Consider the following 15,481-nt stretch of genomic DNA (forward strand, 5'->3'; position numbering starts at 1 on the left):
AGGGGGGGGGGGGGGGTGGAAATTGGTCTATCCCATTTTGAAAGAATTAAGGTAATTTCCCTTGTGACAGAATACACATGTCACATTAAAATCCCATAAATCTTTTTATTTTTGTGTAAGTGCTTGTTCACTGGTTCCATTCTTCCTTTCTGGTGTTTTTGATCCAGTGAAAGTAGAATAAAATAAAAATAAATAAAAGAGCATATCTGATGTGACATAATTAATGTTGAAATATTGAATCCCGACACGATAGCGTGCATTTCGACATTTATCGTATCGTATCGTATTATACTATCTTATCTGAGATTAATTAGTGGACCTTTCGGTTAAAAAACCTGTATAATTTCCTGTTAAATTGAACATGAAACTGTTCAAGAAAATAACTCAGCTCTCGAAGAAATAAGGCCATTACTTTAAAAGCACCCGATCGAAACAGAAAGAGAAATAACAATGCCGTCGTCTGCAGTAAAATACAGTGTCTTCTTCATTTTGATTTCGCCGTATTTCATCCGTGGTATTTTAGCTATGAAGTGTATGCCTAAGTAAGTAGTTTAACAATATCAATTTGAATTGTGAATAATATTACTATGTATTTTCTGTTTACAGTCAAACTGTTGTAACTGTCCATTTAGCCTAGTAATAATTATGAGCTAGGCTACAGCAGATGTACTTTAAATCAGTAGACACGCGCTAGACCTGCTGTTGCAACAGATTTTTTTTCTATAAATAAAAAAAAGTTCTTCCACGATTTTTCTATTTTGTTTTTGCCCCTGTTTATTTATTTATTTATTACCTCCGCCAACAATGTTGGCAGGAGGTTTTGTTTTTGCCTGGTTTTTTATTTAGTTATTTATTTGTCTGTCGGCATATTTGTTGTGCCATAGCCCATAGTTTTTATCAGAATTAGCCACAACGTTCGTTTACCAAGATCTAGAGCTGATTAAGTTTGGAAGGGTCAGGGTCAAAGGTAAAGGTCACAATCAACGAAAAACTATTTTTTTTATTGGTCTACAGCCCGTAGTTTTAATCACAAACTTGTCAACTTGGTCACAATGTTCCATGACCAAAGATCTCATTACCTCCAACAATGAAGTTGACAGGAGGTTATGTTTTTGCCCCTGTTTATTTATTAATTTCTCGGTTGGCATATTATTTGTTTTGAACAGCCTACAGCCCATAGTTTTTATCAGAAATACGTCAAACTTGGCCACAACGTTCCTTTACCTAAGATCTAGAGCTGATTAAATTCTAAAGGGTCAGGGTCAAAGGTCAAGGCCACAATCAACTAAAAACTTTTTTTTATTTATTTGTCTGCAGCCCATAGTTATAATCACAAACTTGTCAAACTTGGTCACAATGTTCCCTGACCAAAGATCTCAAAGTATTTGAATTTTGAAGGGTAATGGTTAAAGGTCAAGGTCGCAATTTTTTGAAACAGTTTTTATCAGAAATTTGTCAAACTTGCCAGAGATCTGGAAGTGATTAAATTTTGAAGGTTCAGGGTCAAAGTCAAGAACACAATAATCGAAAAACTTGTATTCTGTTTGCAAGCGATGAGACAAAAAATAATTATATCTCTTAGATAATTTATTCTTTTTGGAATTTAACAATTCATTATCTAGATAAAGAAAAGTTCTTTTATTTGTTGAAAATATCCAACAAACCCAAAACTTTATTATAATATTTTAAAGTTGTGATTAGGTTGTATCAGAATTTAACGTTGAAGTAAAAGTTTGCAACGATATTCAGTAAGGATTCACATTACAAGTGCATATGTTATAGTTTTAAAACAGCTTGGAACACAAAACGGCAACACAAATCATTAGTGTTATTTAACTGTTATTAGATTGGTACTTGGTATTTTCCTTTAGGTTACAAAGCGCTTTGTTTTCACTGGTGATTAGGTCCACATGTGTTGCTGCCATATTTGCCTCTACCATTACCAATATTTAATTCTGGTGGAGAAAAGATGTGCTTGCCAATTGGACACAAGCGAAGAACGGCGAGGATTAAAACCCTGGCATCCATGCTGTGAAACCAAACAGTTCACGCTGCGCCAAAAATGCTTTTACACAAATTATAACATTTTTAAGACACATTGTTAGCCGGGTAAAACATACTCGCAAGGGGGCATGTAGTTGTGTATGATATTAAGAATCACACGCCATAAATTATAAGCTGATGTAGTCCTAAAAGTGTGCTGTATTAAATGATGGTGAGGAGTCAGAATGGTTTAAATTGGAAACAGGAGTCTTTCCATATGATTCCAACACACTTTTTTGCCCGACCCCCTTGAAATCGTCCAATATTTTGCTTACTCGATGATGTCTGGACTAGTGAGAGTTATATAGGTCAAGCCACGAGACCTTGAACTTTGACCAAAAATATCACAAAAATATATATATTGATATATACCCCCCCACCCAAAAAAAGAGCTACATTGAACGCAACGTGACACCCCACTGAAGAGAACACTTAAAATAACCTATGGTAAAAATTACCAAAAGAAAGATCGCATATCTTGCACCGATGATTTTTTACTGATCTAACGTGACCTAATAAGTTGTATAGTTAAGAAATAACGAGAGTAATTTCTAAAATAAATTGAAACTGATGCTAAACCGAAAGTCAGAAACAAAGGGTAAATGTAAAGGTAGGTGAATAACCCATAACTTGCAACGTCACTGTGCTGAATTGCGTATGGGCGTGGTCCGTGACTACCTAGCAGCCGTAAAGAGGCGCTCCTTAGTAGACACATGTTTTACATCATTCCCCAACGACAGTGAAATGAACCATAACATCGGGGTAACCCCTTCCCCTCCGAAAGATGCAATTGGTTTTTTAAAGTGCACACGAGCAAGATGTATACACTGGACCTCCATTTTAAGTGATCCTTATCCGAGAAGACTTGGTTCTACCAAATGAACCATGGGCGAGGACCAGCGCCGATTTTAAGGCTGTAGCTACCGGCGCCCCTGCCTTACCGCTCGGAAACTCGACTAGCCTGTTACGTGAAAGCTTACATTTGAAATTCATTTCGCTGATATTTGATACAATATATTGACACACATGTCATTAGTATCACCCTTAATGCATAAAAGCGGGAAAGCCAACATTCCTTTAGCAAATATTTTACTACCGATCTTTGAACTATAGTACTTTGTTATAAAATTGTCGTCGTTTAACGTGAATTGTTGATTTATCTATCATTAAATAGTAAGACTTACATAGATGCATGCGGTGTGGACATATGCTTCTTGAAAAAGAAATGTGAAGATTGTGATGATCCGTGTCTGACAAACCTTAGTCCGTTTTCCAAAGAAAGTAAGGTTACGTTTCTATTAAATTATCAAACTACTTAAAAATACATTGTTTGGAGAAAAAAGGGGGAGAAAATCCTTCGAATATCCATTCACTTAAAACAATGAATTGCTCATTAACCCCTATAAGATATATGTATATTTTACAAAAAAAATATTTTAGCAAAAAATAATTCATGATGACAGCATTTCTGATGGCGAAAGAAAATAATTTTATTCTATTCGAGCATTAGGGAGGAATCAATAATGTAAACTAGGTCCATATACATTCAATTCCATCATACAATAAAAAAGACGAAATTCTCTGTCGAAGAAGGAATTCTTTATCATTATATATATATATATATATATATATATATATATATGTATATATATATATAGTAGATAATATCGAATCTTTTTTAAATAAATTAGTTTGAACTTATATATATATATATTTTTTTTTTCTTTATAAATTAACACGTGATGAGGGGTTAACATTTTAGAAATCACAAGGTGGTCACATATTTCGTTGATATGCAAATAAGCTCGAATATGCAAAAAATATATTGCCGCGCCCCTTTTTCATTGCAAGTAAGCTACAACAGCAGGCTACACTTAATGTACATATTGAAAACAAGGATTTAATTAAATTAGCTTAATTGTACAAAAAAAAGGAGTCATGCCACTTTTTAACTGGAAATGCAATTTTAAACAATAGGCTAGTATCTGAACATATTGCAAACAAGTGTTTTTCTTGTATAAATGAACACATATAATGAGGGGATAACATATCAGAAATCAATGTGGTCATATGTCTCGTTCATATTCAAATTAGCTAAAATATGCCAAAAAAAATAGGGGTCATGCCCAATTTTTCAATTTTGAAGTGCCAATTTAAACAGTATGTTTGTAAACATGCAAACATGAGTTTTTCTTTTTAAGTGAACACATGATGAGTGGATGAATTTCAGAAGTCACACCATGGCCATATCATGTCTTATTCATATTAAAAAAATGTTCAGGTTGTTTAGCCTACTGTTTAAAGTAGCACTTACATTTTAAAAAGGGGCGTGCCCTCTATTTTTTACATATTTAAGTTAATTTAAATATGAAGAAGACATATGTCATGCCCATGGTGTGACTCCTGAAATTTTATCCACTTATCATGTGTTTATTTATAAAAGAAAAAAAAATGTTCAGATTGTCCTTGTTTTTAATAAATTCATAATGCCTAGCTTTAAAGTACCGTAACACTTCCAAAGAAAAAGGGGCGTGGCCCCTATTTTTTGGTGTATATTTACCCTAATGTGCTTATGAATGTTATTCCCTTATATATGTGTTCATTTGTAAGAGAAAACCTCTTGTTTGCAATATATGATTTTCTAGTCTACTATTGAAAGTAGCACTCCCAGTAAAAAATGGGGCGTAGCCCCTATTTTGCATTTAACCTAATTTTCATATGAACGGGACTCGTGATTAAGGTGAGATTTCTGAAATTTGATCCCTTCATCATATGTGTTCTTTTATAAAAGAAAAACCCTTGTTTTCAATATGTTCATAAAGTCTAGCCTACTGTTTATAGTATAATTTCTAATAAAAAAAAAGTGGGGGGTGGGGGGAGGTGGCCATTTTTTGGCTTTTCGTCCTGGATAGAGGTTTTGGCACACATCCCATGTTGTTCCTAGGGTTCATATTAGTCTATAACATTTGATATACTCTCTCCTAAATTAAATGCATACAAATCTTAGTCAGGTCCTCTACTAGAAGGAACTTTTCGACGATGGGGTATGCTTGATAGGATTATTACAAGATATTCCTATTCGATCACTATTATTTAATATTTATAACTATTTAATAGATTTACGGTGCAGCAAACTTAATTTGATTATTATCTGTGATATATGATATATGTGATATCTGATACACACACACACCCACACCCACATCTCTTCGGAGATCTAATACGCATGCGCATGATTACTGGTACTGGTACTGGTATGGACATTTATAATGCGCCTCTTCCTTGCGGTTTCCCTGGTCATTGGGTCCACATGCTAAGTGTTGCTGCTGATTGTGAAGGAATTAGGTACTTCAATCGGATTTGAAATCCCACCAAAGCCTCAATGGCCTAGTAGATAAGACGTCTGCATGGACAGCAGAATGTCCTGGGTTCGAATGGTTTAGACAATATGACGTTTACTTTTCCTGATTTTATATTTATAGATTGCGAGAAGTTGCCTGAATCGTGCAAAATCCTGAAAGAAGACGAACAAAGTTTTTGTCGCCGAAAATGTAGAGAAGGGTTAAACGATGCTGGCATGTACTGTAAGAAATGTTGATCAATTTTTGAAATATACTTTCTTCTACTACTATACTACTACTATCCAAATATTAGTTTGACTGCTAATCCCTAATATTGTGGTCTAAAGGCGTATTTTGGACCATACTAAGCTCTCCCCGTGAACTCTACATACATAGGAGTTTTTATTCCTGGCCGTCGACCGAGGCTTCGTCGACCCCTTTGCTCGAACCCCTCCTTTGGACATGTCGGACCCCTTGTCAGCAATTTCTGGCACCACCCTTGACACTGCACAACCACTACCGCTACCACTGCCGTTGCCGCTGCCGCTGCTGCTGCTACCACCACCACCCCCACTATTACCACAACTTCCACTTATTACTGCAGCTACTACTGCTGCTGCTAACTATTGCTACATCTCCACTACTGCTGGTAGTTACTGGCTAATTCTGGCATCAAAATTATGTCCTAAAAATATAAAACAAATGTTATTCACATTGTTTAGATTCTTCATGATTATGTAAGCCTTTGTTGTTATGGGCAGCTTGCAAATCCAGGTAGAAATGGTTGTGCAGTTCTTACCACTGATCCGTATATTATACGGGTGGGGTTGAATAGCATTAGGGATGTCCGAAAGAGGTGGGCCCGAAAAGGGGACCGAAAGTGGGACCGATTGGGATAACTGTACCATAGGGGGTCCGGGGCGTGCCCCCCGCGAAATGTTTATGTTCTAGACGCCTGAAAATAAATAAGAGAATTGGCTTATAAAGCATCATTCCACTCCATCCAGTAAGTGGTGAGTGTACCGTACTTGCTTTTGGATGTGAAGAAAATAAAAATAATAAAAAAAAAATGGCTGGACTGCTCATTAGCAAGTTTTGATAAAGCCACTGACACCATTTTGGGAGCCCAAACGTCACAATTACGTCATCAAATAGCAGAATTTTTGAACCCAACATAACAACGCGACATCGCTCGCACTTTGTGTAAACTGCACAATTAGGCGCCTTGAGTGGTTAAGATGATGTGAAATATATCATTTCATAAAATTTAAATTTATTATTTAAAATTCTTGCAAGAACCCTATTTTCAACTATAATTTGAAACAAATGCAAAAAAAAAAAAATGTATGGACTGGTACATCAATAGGGCCTTGCATAATATGGCGTTGATGAGCAATTCATCCATTATGATATATATATAGAGATAGATAATCATTTTTTCTTTTGTCGATCATATTTTTGACTTCTTGTGGAGGGGCGCCATGAGCGTTTTCTTTAAACGGATACCGGCGCTTTAAAAGTTTTCATTATTATTATTATTATTGTTATTGTTATTGTTATTATTGTTATTGTTATTGTTATTGTTATTATTATTATTATTATTATTATTATTATTATTATTATTATTATTATTATTATTATCATTATTATATCTTAATGATAAAAACTAATTGAACAGTATTATTTTTGTTATTCCATATACTAAAGATGATAGCTCCAATACTGGTAGCACTGTGCCCGTTGGGGCTATTATAGGGCCGTTGTGCTTAGTTATCGTGGTGATAGCAAGTCTCATCACAGTTTGTTATTGGATTCACAAAACACAGCAAGGAAATGGGTAAATATAATGATAGTGAATGAAAAGGATATTGATGACAGTGATGAGGATGGGGATAATAATATTGATGACAACGATAATGCAATAACAACAAGATAATCTGAGATTATAAATCTTCACCTTGTCGCGCTACAGTATATTTATACACATTAATAGCATTTAATTGCACGCTGGCCGGCATGACATGCATGTGCTGCCAGCCAGCTGTCTCCTATGTAACGGGGTACCGGAACACTGAATATAAACGTAAATAGACTTATATCTCAAAATATCAGAAATGAATAGGATGTATTAGTAATCGATCAGGTAAAATACAAGACATATACACCTGGGGACAAGATATTTATTATAAACCGTGCCATAGTGCATTAAGATAGCTAGACTAAAGTTTATTCAACTCCTTGTAAACCCGCCAGAACAAAGTCCATGGCCTTGTTAGATATAGACCTACATTTACCTACTTCAATCAAAAAGAAAAATGAAAATGTTACATTTTTAATGCAAGATTGTACTTTACCCCTATCCATCAAATTGGAAAATAATTCCTCACAAGGACTATTCAACAGAAACACTCACCGAAAACGTTATCTACAAAGAGGTCCTTTAGAAAAATATTGACACGATAACCATAACATCCTGAATGTTTACCTCCTCAACTTTCCATTTTTAACTATATACCTCGCCACCTTTCCACATTCATCCAACACCGTGCGGAGCACGGGTATATATTAGTTATCTATAAAATCATAAGAACTGTTACAGTATACAATATTTATTTTCTATAACCCTCTCGCTCTTTGACTCCAGAGGAGACCCGGTGCTATGTTAGAAACCAACATAGCGAAGTAAAACTTGAATGATAATACTGTAATAATAATGATAACACTGTAATAATGATAATAATAATAATAATAATAATAATAATAATAATAATAATAATAATAATAATAATAATAATAATAATAATGATATTAATAATATTAATGATATTAATAATATTAATAATAATAAAAGGAGGGTTAGGCCTACTGTCGATTTATAAAAAATTCATTACAGAACACTCATTTTTAAAAATCAATTTTTTTTCAAAGATCGAAATCAAAGTCCATTGTGAGGTATGCTCCTCATAATCAGAAAGTTGACTTCGAAGGTAAGACGTCTTTACCAAATCATCAACACCAGTTAAATTTGTTTCAACATGTTTGATTGCAAGATAATCTACTTGGTCTTATTATTACCAATATAATGATATATTTTCTGCATAAATACTTTTTGTGGCACTAAATAAGATGGACCAATGATAGTAAAAAATGCTTATAATATTGATTATATTGATAGAGATAACAATAATGTTAATGATATGAAAGAATACCTTGAAGGTTATTAACTAGAAAGTGATAGTGATAATGATGAAGATACATATTAATACTGGTAGTGATAGTGGTATTGATAATGATATTAGTGTAATGATAATGACGACAATACTAATTCATCGATGTATTCATTTCAATTTCTGATGATTGCTTTCGTTTGCTTAAAAATACACAAAGTTTAAGAAAAAAAAAACCCTATTCAACTGTCTATATTGTCTTAAAACATATATATTTACTTTATATTTTCTTAAAAGGTCAAACGAGTGTTGCGACTCAGCCACTGCCACCCATACCTGTAGAGAATAACTGTATTCCACCCACCTTACAACAGAATACCTACGAACAGATTGATCCACAATACACAGACCTCAAACAAGACAAGAATGCTACAGCTTATACGACCCTCCAACCAAACAGTGATTCAATACCTAATTGCAACGCTTTGAAAACAATTAAAGCTAAAAGCGAAACGTTGTTGAACACAAATATCTTAAAGGATAAACCTACACCTGCGTATTACACTATGCAGAGAGATGACAATAGTGACGTCAATGAGAAGTCGCACACAACTGATGCTAATGATGATGGAGAAGCTGACGATTATTTTGCGAAGTTGAGGCAGAATGATATTGAAAAGGAATCGTACAGTAAATTAAATCACAATTCGTGCAAAAGTGTTCCGGATGACGCAACTGGTGACTACAACAAGCTGATCTCCACCCCTGCGTTTGACGAAGAGTCGGAGGAATATTCTCATCTTAGGACATCTCCAAACGTGGATAAATGCGTCACGGATCCTGGCTACGGTAAACTAAACCTCTCAATAGAATCAGGTGAAAGTACAATTAAACCGAATGATGGTTATGAAGAAACTTTACCGAGTGAAGTTAAAACTGAATATGTAACTCGTGAAAGTTCACAACAATTTAAAGACGACAACCGCTTGCGGAAATCCAGGGCGGAAAAAGCAAATTTGAAAAATGGATACGAAGAAGCAATTATTAGAAGTTCAGATCAACTATAAGGCAGTACCGATTCGGGAACAGACAATACAAAAAATGGATATGAAGAAGCAATTGTTAACCAATATAAGGACAATTGAAATCTCGGTGTAAATTTTGGTATATAAAAACCAAATCGTATACTTCCATGCCGTTTGACCGCCTTACATGTGTTCCTAATCATGGAGAAAGGCCTACCGCCTGTCTTTCAGAGAGAAAAAAATATAGAACAGTAATAAGCCATTTTTCAATGCGGGAGAGGAGAGAAGGGTTGTTGATTTTTTTTTTAAATCGACACAATGAAAATGTGTGTGTGTGTGTGTGTATGAGTGTGTGTGTTGGGAGGGAAATTCACAATGCTGAAATCTCTGTCTCGAGTGGCAGATTGTCGTAGATTAATTTGTGACATGGTGGTTCTCTGACGGGGTCTCTATTTGCCAACTCTTTGACAGTAAATAAAGTTGATATCTCGAAATTGGCCTAACTAACCCCTTAATTGTTTCAAATACTTATAAAAGTTATAAGTCCTTGATTGTTCTGTCCACTATGAAATTATAAGCTATAATCACATAGTGTTCTATATGAGAAATTGTGAATTGGTGATAAAGAATAGGGTAAACAAGTAATGCTTAACTATATGTAATTCTATATCTTTAATAATCTACCCAGGAAAGATACTGTTAGGAATTTGGCATATCTGCAATTACTATTCCTCTATATTACTTCTAAGCATTTAGTATCACATTAGTAAAGCAGCTTTAAATAAAATTCATATTTACCTGCATATACTGTAATAGGCTTTATAGGTTTATAGGCAAATGCGTCTAGAATACTTGTTTTGCAGATGGATGTACCGTATATATAAGAGCAAAGAATTAGTTTATACAGTATATACGTAAACAGCTTGCAAATAAACTGAATTGCTACTACTGCTACGTATCTCGAATGTCACCTTGATTGTAGGCACTCGATAAAGATTTAGAATCGATTGAAATCCATACAAGATCTTAAAGAAAATTGGTGAAAGCTAATAGATAATATTACTTGAATATTATATATATTTATATATAATTAAAATGATTCTGCGACCTCTATATATTAGTTAAGTTGATACTTTTAACTTATTAGTCGTCCATCTACCGATGAAGAACCAGGGACGTATCCAGGGGAGCCGTGGAGCCGGGTCTCCCCCCCCCCACCCATTTGTAGTGTTAAAATTTTAAAGCTTGTTCTTGAGCCAATACATACTCTTTCCTGGGAAAAATGAATACTTCTAAAACATGTAAATATGCAGTACGGTACGTTATACATATAGGCCTAATAGAACACATAGGCCTAAGCGTGATTTAAAAAAAAATCTTAAATCCATAAATATTAGGCCAGGTCTTTTAAGATATAGAAATGTGATACTGATGCTTCAGTTTGGTTTTTATTATTTTTAAGTTTCTTTAATAATACCGTACTACTGCTACTACTACTAGTTATAATAAAAGTAATGATGATGATGATGATGATGATAATGATGATGATGGTGATGATGATGATGATGATGACGACGATAGTAATAATTGATAATAATATAATAACTTTAAAAAGTGAAGAAAATGTTGCTAAATGCGAAAAAAAGTTGTTGTTTGTTGATCATTAATTATTATTATAGTTAAGTTAAAGCTTAGTAAGTATAGTTAGGCCTAAGTTTTCCTGGATATTAAGTAGATCCCTGATGAAAGATCATGAGAAATTTGTGGGCGTTTCATTTTGACTATATAATGGTGATGGGATGATGATGAATTTTACTATATAAAAGCGTCATTTACAGTCATCTAGAGTTACTATTTCCTCAAATTTTCTCACATCAGCCCCAACTATGGTGGGGCTGAGGTGGTTGAGAAATCACGGTTTTGAAGTATGTAAAGTACTAATAAATACAATGTTTTAAGCATTGTTTTCTATGGTATATTACACACACATTATTAAGATCTCTGTGGTTGCCAAATATCCATGATATACGATCATGAGAATTTTTTTGGCGCTTCGTTTTGACTAATGGTGATTTGATGATGATGAATTTTAATAAAGATTTATTTCTAGCCACCTAGAGGTACTATTTCCTTAAATTGTCTCACCTTAGCTCCAACCATGGTGGGTCTGAGGAGGATGTTGGCTCACAAAAAACGTCCTCCCCTCGACCTTTCAAAACAGATCTGTGCCCTTCCATGGGTATGACATTAAACTCCATCGAGTCGGCATCTGACTCAGAGTATGTCTAAGTGACTGCTGAGGCGAAGGTCCATACATTTGTTTTTAGCACGTGATTAGGTTTATCATGCCTATTTTTCGTGATTATGACTATTTTGGATAAAGAATGTTTTGAGCAGAGGTGGATTGAAGGCCCGCCCCTCCCCTCATTTTTTAAGGGAAAAAAAAGAAAAATATATTCAAATTTAAGTGTGAGAGTGTAATTTCCGGCCATCTAGAGATACCCTAATTATAATTTTCTTACCTTAGCCCCAACCATGGTGGGTGGTTCCTCGGTCTGTGAAAGTCCATCCCTGGTTCACCCCTCTTTCGAATTCCTGGATCCGCCACTGTTGATTAATTATATAATTATTGTTGCGCTTATTTATAATGCATCTTTTCAAATTTTCACTATATTCTTTCAAAACAGTCCTAAGAACGTACAGAGTGCGCAGGGGGAAGTCGCCCTCTGGATCCCGCCAGGGTCCTACGTAATTCGCATAACGGCTTCCCCCTCTTCAAAATTCTGGTTATGTCCATGTGAAGACCAAAAAAGGACCGTTGAAAATATTCATAAAACAAAAGTTTTATTTTCCAAGAGCCAATGGCCAATAATGATCGGCCCTTGTGTCTAAAGGTTGTATCGTTTATTATCCATTTTAAAAAATATTTCGTTAAACTGTGAGTTGAGGTTAATAGAGGTTAGCTTCAAATGGTTGCTTGCTGAGAATATATGAATATTCTTCCATTCGGTCTGATACATCTATTACTACATTTTAAATTTAAACTTAAAACTCATCTCTTTAACAGCGTGGCTTCTTAACATACACTGCGCATTTGATCATTATTCTTGGAATCGGCGCATTACAATTTGTTTATTATTATTATTATTATTATTATTATTATTATTATTATTATTGTTATTATTATTATTATTATTATTATTATTATTATTATTATTATTATTATTATTATTATTATTATTATTTTGTCTGAAATCATAAAATTCGAAACAGCTGTTTGCTTAAACACTTGTAACTTCATTGTAAAATTTTGGATTAAAATGATTCTTTTACCATTTTATTGCTCTCATTTTCATCTTCAACCCTATAATAATAACTAAAAATTGATTTTTTGCGACGAGTGACTGGTTTGGCTTGTCTGCCACAAATATTGTTTTCCACCCACTTTCAACATGATGGAATTAATGAGGCTTTTAAATTATTGATTTCTCTATCACCTAATAAAGCAACGGGTATGGATACCTTCAGCGTCGTACATTGCACAGGTGATAACGCACTATTATATACCATTCTGACACTACAGGTACATTTCATTAGTTGCTTAAAATTGCAAGGTTTAATCCTTTGTTTAAGACGGGAGATCGTAGTGATTTTAGCAACTACCGGCCAATATAAATAAGTGTACTCCCTATAATTCGAAGATTTAATCAGTTATATAAGTTCTTGAAAATAATCGTATCTGTTGTTTTCAGTCTGGTTTTCGACCATTGCACTCAACATTTACATCTCTTAGGCCTATTTATGTATCTAAACAGTGGATAGATTTTGTTGACAAAGGCAAAGTGATTGGTTTAGTCACGTTAGATCAAAAGTGTATTCGAATCGGTTAACCACAAAATACTGTTGTATAAGTGAACTTGGGTTGGATAATATGTATTGCTGTGTCTTAAATCATATCTTTCAAACAGAAAACAGTTTACGGTCATCGTGGAAGAGGCTAGATCCGAGATTCAGAACGTAGATTTTTGTGTCCTACAAGGGATTACATTTAGGTACTCCTTTTCTCGATATTTGTTAACGGGCATTTACACTGAAAAAACAAGTTTAAATTACCTTACAGACCATATTCCAAATAAAACACGATTTTAAACGTTATTTCAGATTTTCTTTTCAAATTGTGTCTTGTCCTGTAATGTTAACATGCATGATACCGTAAACAGTTACGCTGTGAGAACTTGTAAAGAGGTTAGTGAAATGTTAAATATTGATCTTGTAAACGTAAATAATTGACTTAAACAGAATAGACTCACGTAAAATACTAAGAAACATGAAATAATGCTAATTGGTTTTCAACAGAAATTAAGAAATTGATTTTTAATAGGGAACTTAACATTAAAACGAAACGGGAAGTGAGTGATTATCTTAAACAAGTCGAATCATGCCATTTTAGGGGTTATAAATGACAGATATTTAACCAGTTGTTTTAGTATGCTTTAATGTTTACAAGCGTATTGGTGCTTTAAAAGGGGCTAAATGTTTCGTCCCAAAAACGATTATTTGATGACTTTATATAATTCTATTATATTGCCACATTTTAATTACTGCTGTGAAATTTGACGCAACTATGGGGATACTTTAGCTTCAAAAACTTGAAAAATTTCAAAATAGGGCGGAACGTGTAATGTTTGACTGTGAATAGGATGTGTCAACTGAGACAGTGTATGTTAGACAATTTGGATTGGCAAAGTCTTTGTATTGGTAGGTCCAGCAAAGTGTCAATTTGTATATATAAAGCATTCAACCTACTTATGACCTTGTATTGGATTGACTTGGACTTATTTAGTGTAAACACCAAGGATAGCCCACGAAAGTCTAGAAGAAGACTTATTTACAGTGGGGTTTTTCTGGTGGTGGTGATTGGGCCAAGGACTTTTAACTGTTACCAGGATAGGAAGCTGGCTGGTTTAAGCCGTCTAACTTGAATTAGCCTTATGTGCGGTATTGTTATGCAAATGAGCCAGATAAGCACAATCTGCACATACTCAGAAAAACAAAACTTTCCTTAGCCACACGATGGCCACTCTGTATATCGGCTAGGCGTACAACTAGGCCTAACCGAGAATTACGGTACGGTAAAACAAAGCAAAACAAGGGTAATAATTGCACTTGGCATGCAAATCAATCATATTTACACACTTAAAAACAAACTAGTCTACCAATAAAATCACCTGCAAGTTAAGATATAAGGCAAGTATGTCAAATTTGATTTTAAATTGATGTGATTAGGCTAGCCTAGACCTAGCCTAGGCCATGTCTAACCGCCTATAAAAATGCAGAAAAAAGACTCAAAACAAATTAGAATTAAGTTATCAACTAACTAGTGCATTAAAATTATTCATATACTTACTACTTACCTATATAAAATTAAAGTGTATTGCTCACAAACGCCAATATTTGGATTTTAATACGCCTTTTCCACGAATTGGTAGACATCTTGAAGTGATGACAAACAGCCTAAGTACTGTCTCTTATACACATCTAGATGTGTGTAAGAGACAGATATATTTGTGTGTGTGTGTATATATATTTAAATATTAATAATGTTAATGTCTCCTAGTAGGTTTTGAATTGTATATTTTCTTGTCTTGAAATTTGCGACTTTTTTAATAGTTTTAATGAACATTAACCAAGGTTCTTATATACATGCATTTCATATTATTTCCTTTCTTAATAAAATCATTATTGATGATGATAAAACTGTCATGTAAGTTAACGTGTTTGCCGGCCAAGCCTGTGTTATGAATAAATAGCATAAGCGCATCTTGATTGTTTCCTTCTTGTTAAATATCCTGTTATTAATATTCAACTGTTCAAGGAAATAACCAAAATACCACTCAAAGAAAAA

The 15,481-nt window shown here is 34.1% G+C and overlaps 1 protein-coding gene across 1 annotated transcript; it reads left to right on the plus strand.

Moving 5' to 3' along the window:
• Positions 1-3,217: 3,217 nt before the first annotated feature.
• Positions 3,218-10,843, plus strand: LOC117116769 (the record flags this gene model as incomplete). The annotated part of the gene is made up of 5 exons (XM_033260875.1): positions 3,218-3,324; positions 5,526-5,627; positions 7,092-7,221; positions 8,313-8,371; positions 8,849-10,843. Coding segments are annotated over 5 exons (1,168 nt in total), but the record flags the coding sequence as incomplete, so codon positions are not given.
• Between the last annotated feature and the right edge of the window lie 4,638 nt (positions 10,844-15,481).

This window comes from Anneissia japonica, unplaced genomic scaffold, assembly GCF_011630105.1.
Source record: "Anneissia japonica isolate Jap-2015-1 unplaced genomic scaffold, ASM1163010v1 scaffold288306_len61938_cov135, whole genome shotgun sequence".
Taxonomy (NCBI): Eukaryota; Metazoa; Echinodermata; class Crinoidea; order Comatulida; family Comatulidae; genus Anneissia; species Anneissia japonica.